The sequence below is a fragment of the Scylla paramamosain genome, chromosome 25, assembly GCF_035594125.1.
Source record: "Scylla paramamosain isolate STU-SP2022 chromosome 25, ASM3559412v1, whole genome shotgun sequence".
NCBI lineage: Eukaryota > Metazoa > Arthropoda > Malacostraca > Decapoda > Portunidae > Scylla > Scylla paramamosain.
Genome location: NC_087175.1, coordinates 3,852,501 through 3,860,000, shown reverse-complemented (window position 1 = coordinate 3,860,000; position 7,500 = coordinate 3,852,501). Strand labels below are relative to the sequence as shown.

Genomic DNA, 7,500 nt, shown 5'->3' with positions numbered 1-7,500 from the left:
CTCTCCACTTATCTCTTACGGTCTCCTCCTTCTCCCTTCTTTTTTTCTTTATGCTTGTGTTCCTCTTTTATTCCATTATTCTCTTCCCTCTCCTCCTCTCTTTCCTACCTTTCCTCCTCTCTTTTTAATCTTCCTTGTTCTTGTTCTTCCTCCTCTCTCATCCTTCCTTCCTTTCTTTCTTTCTTTCTTTTTTGTTCTTTTCTTCTTCCTCCTGCTCTATTTCTTTCTTCCTTACTCCTTCCTTCCTTTCTTCTTCTTCTTCTCTTCTTCCATATTCCTATTTCCTTTCTACTTCTCTCCTCTTCTTCCCTCCTCCTCCTCGTTCCTTCTATTTACTTTCTTTCTTCTTCCCCTCTTCTTCCTCCTCCTCCTCCTCCTTTTTTTCCCTCCCTCCACCTGCGGCATCTTGGTCTTTGAGTTTTTCCTCCTCCTCCTCCTCCTCCTCCTCCTCCTCTTTCTGGGATCACACGCCTCCCCCCTTTGTCTCTCCTCCCTCCCCCTACCCCCCCGCACCTTTAAGTACCTGTATTTTACTTGTATTTTTCCTTCCTTCCTCCTCCTCCTCCTCCTCCTCTTCCTTTTTTCAATTTTTCATTCCCGTACCGTGATTTTCATGTTTATTTTTATTTTCCTCTTTTTTGTACTCTCTCTCTCTCTCTCTCTCTCTCTCTCTCTCTCTCTCTGTTTATCAAGTGTGTTTTCTTCCTCCTCCTCCTCCTCCTTCTCGAAATCTACTTTTTCTCTCCTCCTCCTCCTCCTCCTCCTCCTCCTCCTCTTCTTCCTCCTTCTCATTTCCATTAGATTTTCCTTCTCCTTCCCTTCCCTTTTTCGCACTAATTGCCTCCTCCACCTCCTCCTTCTACCCCCCATTCTCCTCCTCCTCCTCCTCCCCCTCTCCTTATTTTCTTCTCTAAACAAACTTTTCTCCTCCTCATCTGTGTCTTCGTTTTTCTTTTCTTCCTTCTCTCTCTCTCTCTCTCTCTCTCTCTCTCTCTCTCTCTCTCTCTCTCATCTCTTTTAAGCTTTTGTTCTTTTTTTATTTTTTACCTCTTCATTACCTTGTTCATTGTCTAAACCTCTCTCTCTCTCTCTCTCTCTCTCTCTCTCTCTCTCTCTCTCTCTCTCTCTCTCTCTCTGGAAACCCTACCAAACATTACCTTACCGTGCACACACACACACACACACACACACACACACACACACACACACACACACTAAAAAAAAAGTTCATGTCAAAAACGTCTGTATTTAGAAACGTTTTTCCGTCAACGTTTCGAGAGAGAGAGAGAGAGAGAGAGAGAGAGAGAGAGAGAGAGAGAGAGAGAGAGAGAGAGAGAGAGAGAGAGAGAGAGAGAGAGAGAGAGAGAGAGAGAGAGAGAGGAGGAAGGGGTGGGGGGGCAGAATAAGGAACTAATGACTTGAAAAAGAGGGGGGCGTGGCGAGTTTTTTTTTTTAGAGAGGGAGGCGGTGGGGGGAATGGAGGGAAGTATGGAAGGAGGGAGGGAACGGAGGGTTTTAGAAGTGGGGAGGGAGGGAGGGAGGGAGAGAAGGGAGGGAGGGAAGGAAGTTTTAATAGTGGAGAGGGGAGAGAGGGAATAAAGGAAAGAAGGGAGGAAGGAATGGAAGGATATGAAGTGAAGGGAGAGAAAAGGAAAGGGAGTATAGAGCAAAAGGGCAAAAAAAAGAAACAGGGAAAAAAGAAAAAGGAAGAAAGGGAAACGTGAGGAAAGGAACGAAAAAATATAAAGAGAAGGGGAATGGAAGGGAATATAAAGGAGAAGAAAGAAAAGAAAGAGGTCAATAAAACAAGAAAAAGACAAGGCATTACGAAAGACGAAAAGAAAAAGAGAAAAAGTGAAAAAGGACAAACAAGCAAACAGAGAGAGAGAGAGAGAGAGAGAGAGAGAGAGAGAGAGAGAGAGAGAGAGAGAGAGAGAGAGAGAGAGAGAGAGAGAGAGAGAGAGAGAGAGAGAGAGAGAGAGAGAGAGAGAGAGAGAGAGAGAGAGAGAGAGAAAATAAAAAAATGGAAATCACTCTGGAAGGTCGCCAAGGTGTGGACCATAAAAAAAAAGAGAGAGAGAGAGAGAGAGAGAGAGAGAGAGAGAGAGAGAGAGAGAGAGAGAGAGAGAGAGAGAGAGAGAGAGAGAGAGAGAGAGAGAGAGAGAGAGAGAGAGAGAGAGAGAGAGAGAGAGAGAGAGAGAGAGAGAGAGAGAGAGAGAGGTCAATCAAAGTATCTCTCCTCCTCCTCCTCCTCCTCCTCCTCCTCCTCCTCCTCCTCCTCTTCATGCATAAGGTTAGGTCACTAGTTAAACAATCTACCCACTCACTTCAAAAACCTGGCCACTCATAGACTCTTGGTTCCCCTGAGGACTTAATACCATGAGAAGTCTTAAGCGTAATGAGAAACAGCGTGGCATTTTAACTTGACTTCTGATCTCCACTGTACAATTCAATGAGCCAATCTGAGTGTTTGGTGATGGCTTAGGTAAAACAGCCACGTGTGTAGATACAAGTGCGTTTGAGGTGTGTTAATTGTAGTGCGTTGGAAATATGGAAAGAGGTGAAATGAGGTTGAAAATAAGAGAGATGATTGGTATATAAGAGGAAAGGGAGAAGGAAGAGGAGAAATGGGAGGAACAGAGATAAAGAATGGGGAAAAGAGATTGAAGGAAGATAGATGAGTGGGAAAGAGGAACGGAGGGAGAAAGGGAAAGGCAAAAAAAAATGGAAGAAAAGAGATAAAGAGGGAAATGAGTATAAGAAGAGGGGAAAAATGAAAAAAATAAGCTTGAAAGATAGATAGGTGGAAAAGAAGAACGAAGGGAGAAAAGAAAAAATGGGAGAGAAAAGAGAAAGATGAATAGAGGGAAAGAGAAACCTTATAATTGAAAGAGAGAAGACTGGAAGAGAAAAGCAAAGGGAAGAGAAAGAAGAGGAGAAATGGGAGAAAATGAGATAAGTAGGAGAAAGAGGAGAAATTAAATAGAGAGATGATTGGGAGAGAGAAGCGAAGGGGGGAAACAAGAGAAATATGATAAAAAGAGGCGTGTAAAGGAGAAAAGAAATAAGGGAAGAGCGGATTGAAAGCGAGAGAGAGAGGGAAATGAGAAAGAGTGAGAGGGGAGAAAGAGAGGGATAAAGAGAGGAAGGACGGTAGACAGATGAGAGGAGAGAAGAGAAGGCGGAGAAAGAAGAAAACAGATGGAAAAGAGGGGGAAGAAAGAAAAGAGAATGATAAATAAGAAAAAAATAGCAAAAAAAAAATGGGAAAAGGGAAAAGACGAATTATGAAAGGAAAGAATGAAAAACAACAAAATAAAGAAAATAGGAAAAAATAGGACAAGAACGAAAAAAAAAAGGAAAAGAAAACATAAAAAGATGAAAACTACGAAGAATAAAGAATGAGGAATGATAAAAAAAAGGGAGGTGAACAAAAACAAGGACAAAAAGAAAAAAAAACTGAAAAGGGAAAACAAAAGATAGAAATTACGAAAAATAGATAATAAAGAAAGAAAAAAGAAAATAGAGAGAAAAAGAGACGAGGACGACGGAAAAAAAATGGAAAAGGTAACAAAAAAGACAGAAATCACGAAAAATAGAAAAAAAGAAAGAAAAAGAAAAAGACGAACGACGAAAAAGTGGAAAAAGGGAAACAGGAAAAGATGGAAATTACGAAAAGAATATAAAAAAGGAAAAAAAGGAGGAAATGAGAGAGAGAGAGAGAGAGAGAGAGAGAGAGAGAGAGAGAGAGAGAGAGAGAGAGAGAGAGAGATGGGGAGGGAGAGTGAAAAGGGGAAATGAAGGGCAGAAAAGACTGTTTATGTTATGAAGGTGTACAATTGGTGCTAACACGTTGAGCGACAGCGGTAAAGAGAGGGACCAATTAGCTCGTTAGGTCGTTAGCGAGGCTTTTGACTGTACTGCTGATGGTTGGGGGGTGGGGAGGTGGAAGGGAGGGGCTGGGGGAGAGATGGGAGAGGGGTGAACGGGAGGAGTGGAGGGAATGTGGAGGAACTGTACGTGTGTGTATGATTCTCTCTCTCTCTCTCTCTCTCTCTCTCTCTCTCTCTCTCTCTCTAACATAATCACAAGACGTCCTTTGGCATACAAGAAAGGAATCTCTCTCTCTCTCTCTCTCTCTCTCTCTCTCTCTCTCTCTCTCTCTCTCAGAAAAGTACCTCGTTTGCATATTTTTCTCCTCCTTCTACTCCATTCACTCCTCCTCCTCCTCCTCCTCCTCCTCCTCCTCCTCTCCTCCTCTGAGTCAGCAAATATCCCTGAATAGGAAGGAAAAAAAAAATAATAATACCCCTGATTTTCTAATTTTCTCTCGTATTTCAGACTATGAGCGATGGCGAGACCAGCCAATAAGGAGACAGGAGGATACCCGCTTAACCATTGGAAGTGGTGCTCTACCTCTCTCTTCCTCTCGGGCAATCAGCGAGCGAGGATCAGATGGTCACGAGGTTGCAAGATCATCATTTTCTTTTAAAAGTTTGGATATTTTTCGGTATTAAAAAAAAAAAGTTATTATTTTCGGGAAGTTTTTTAGTATCAATCTAAACAGAGAGAGGATGGAAGGTACTTTTGAAGGATATCAAGTCCCAAATTGAACAGAATGAAGAGGAAATATTATTAAAAGGGAATATTGCTCACGTAGATAAACTTTGGAGGCAGAAAAAATAAATAAATAAAAGTTGATGGAAGTGATAGATATAAAATGTAAAAGTAAAGAATATAAAAAAAAATGTAGTCTGTATGTCTGTGTGTCTGTCTTTAACCCTTTCCTTTTTTTTTTACCGTGTTCTTCCGCGCACACACACACACACACACACACACACACTCCACCAGCCAGCTTACCCGAGTGTGGTGAGTAACAGGTCCCGCCGTTCAGACAGGGGCCATACACACACTGGTCCAGCGGTTGACAGGACCCGCCCCCCGCGCCAGCACCTGCCCCGTGCCGCACCTGCAATAAGGAGCGATTAGTCCGGCTCAGTTCAGTTCCGTTCGGTTTAGTTCAGCTCGGGTTCGGTTCGGTAATTTTGCTTTTCCGTTAATTTGAGTTTGGGAAGCATGTGTAGTGTTTTTTTTTTTTTTCTGATTGGGTGTTTTAATATAGATGGTAAAGGGAGATTTGGAGAGAGAGAGAGAGAGAGAGAGAGAGAGAGAGAGAGAGAGAGAGAGAGAGAGAGAGAGAGAGAGAGAGAGAGAGAGAGAGAGAGAGAGAGAGAGATAACTATAATAAAAAAAATATCAGTACTACTAATGATACACCGCCGCTACCATCACTACCACCGTCACCACCACCACCACCACCACCACCACCACCGCCACACCTACCCGCAATGATAATTCCTCCAGGTATCCACACAGGTGAAGGGCGGTGGACAGGTGACGTTGGCACACACCGGGGGGCGGCACATCCCCTCTCCACCCCCTGGTACCCCCGCACCTCCCCCCACGAGGAGGCGTTGGCGGCCGGGGGGAGGGGGAGTTTGTGGCCAGAGATCCTGAGGTCATCCAGGCACCCTAATGAGACAGGTAAAGGTGAGACGGTAAAAACTGGACAGGTAAGGGCACCCAATGACAGACAGGTAAGGTGTGTACTCAAGTGGACAGGTAAAGGTGGCACGGTTGGTGAGGACACTAATAAGGGACAGGAAAAAAATAAGACAGGTAATAATTAGACAGGTGAGGTGCGCGTTCCAATGAAGGACAGGTGAAAAATAGGCAGACACACGTACGAGTAAACAGGTAAACACAGGTAAGAATAGGGAAACAGGTACACACAGACACAAGCAAACAGGTAAACAAGTACGGCTAAACGAGTAGACGGCTAAACAGACATAAACACGTACATGCAAACAGGTAAACACACACACACACACACACACACACACACACACACACACACACACACACACACACACACACACACACACGAACGCACCATCGAAGTAGTCGCCACGTACACTCAGCACACTCAGCGCCAGGTACTCCGGCGTGCCCCCCACCGTGAGCCCCTCGTCAGCCTGGCCCGGGGAGTAGCGGGGGTCGTCTGGAGGAGGCGGCAGCAGGGACAGGGAGGTGTTGTACAGCGGCCCCTCGGCGTCGTCCGCAGCTAAGGTGATGGCTGGCCCTTGTCTGGGGAGGGTGAGGTGACGGGTTAGTTAGGTTGGGTTAAGTTAGGTTAGGTTAGGTTAGGTTATGTTAGGTTAGGTTAGGTTAGGTTAAGTTATGTTAGGTTAGGTTAAGTTAGGTTAGGTTAAGTTAGGTTAGGTTAAGTTAGGTTAGGTTAGGTTAAGTTAGGTTAGGTTAAACAAGGTTAGGTTAGGTTAGGTTAGGTTAGGTTAGGTTAGGTTAGGTTATGTTAGGTTAGGTTAGGTTAGGTTAAGTTATGTTAGGTTAGGTTAAGTTAGGTTAGGTTAAGTTAGGTTAGGTTAAGTTAGGTTAGGTTAGGTTAAGTTAGGTTAGGTTAAACAAGGTTAGGTTAGGTTAGGTTAGGTTAGGTTAGGTTAAATAAGGTTAAGTTAGGATAGGTGAGATTAGGTTAGGTTAGGTTAGGTTATGTGAGATGAGGTTAGATCGCGTTAGGTTAGGTTAGATTAGGGTGAGTTAAATTTTACTTTACATTAAGGCAAGCCAGATAATTAGTATCAGGAAATTAGCTTCGGCTGGGTAAAGGTTAGTTTAGGCTAGGTTAGGTTGGATAAGATTAAGTAAAATCAGTATTAGGTTAGATTTACTTGGGTTGGGTTCGTTCAGGTGAAATTACCTTAGATTATTACAAGTTTAAGATAAGATAGAGGCTAAGTCAGGTAAGATTAGGTTAAGTCAGGTAAGATTAGGTTAAGTCAGGTAAGATTAGGAGAAAGGACGCCAAGAGTAATGATGAAAAGGAGGAGAGAAAGAGAAGATAATGAGGGAAAATGACGTTATGCAGGTTATTGACAAGGAGAGGGAGAGAGAGAGGAAGGGGAGGGTTTAAAGTTCAGAGAGAGAGAGAGAGAGAGAGAGAGAGAGAGAGAGAGAGAGAGAGAGAGAGAGAGAGAGAGAGAGAGAGAGAGAGAGAGAGAGAGAGAGAGAGAGAGAGAGAGAGAGAGAGAGAGAGAGAGAGAGAGAGAGAGAGAGAGAGAGAGAGAGAATGAATGAGGTGTGGAAATAAAAAGGAGAAATGAGGGGCAGGGCATAGGAGAGGAGGGGAAGGGAGAAGGGAGGACGGGATAAGAAAGGGGAGGAGATAAGAGAAATGTAATATACTGGGAAGATAAGAAGAGAAAATGGGAAAATAAGAGAGAAAGAAGAAACAAGAGGAGACCTACTGACCTTTGCGGAATAGGAGGAGGAAGAGGAGGAGGAAGAGGCGGAGGAGGAAGGAAAGGATATAACAGTGAAATGAAATGATAAGCAGATGAAGAAAAAGCAGGTCAATAAAGAGGAGGAGGAGGAGGAGGAGGAGGAGGAGGAGGAGGAGGAGGAGGAGGAGGAGGAGGAGGA

General features: G+C 43.8%; 1 protein-coding gene across 1 annotated transcript in view; it reads right to left on the bottom strand.

The window, feature by feature from the left end:
• LOC135113103 (zinc finger protein 503-like) overlaps positions 1-6,093 on the bottom strand; it is a 19,819-nt gene extending 13,726 nt beyond the window's left edge. The window contains exons 1-3 of the mRNA XM_064028143.1: positions 5,954-6,093; positions 5,344-5,532; positions 4,861-4,969 (exon numbers count right to left, since the gene is read on the bottom strand). Of these exons, the coding sequence (XP_063884213.1) occupies positions 4,861-4,969; positions 5,344-5,532; positions 5,954-5,956 (301 nt within the window). The 5' untranslated portion in view covers positions 5,957-6,093. The remainder of the gene's footprint in view (positions 1-4,860; positions 4,970-5,343; positions 5,533-5,953) is intronic.
• Positions 6,094-7,500: the final 1,407 nt, after the last annotated feature.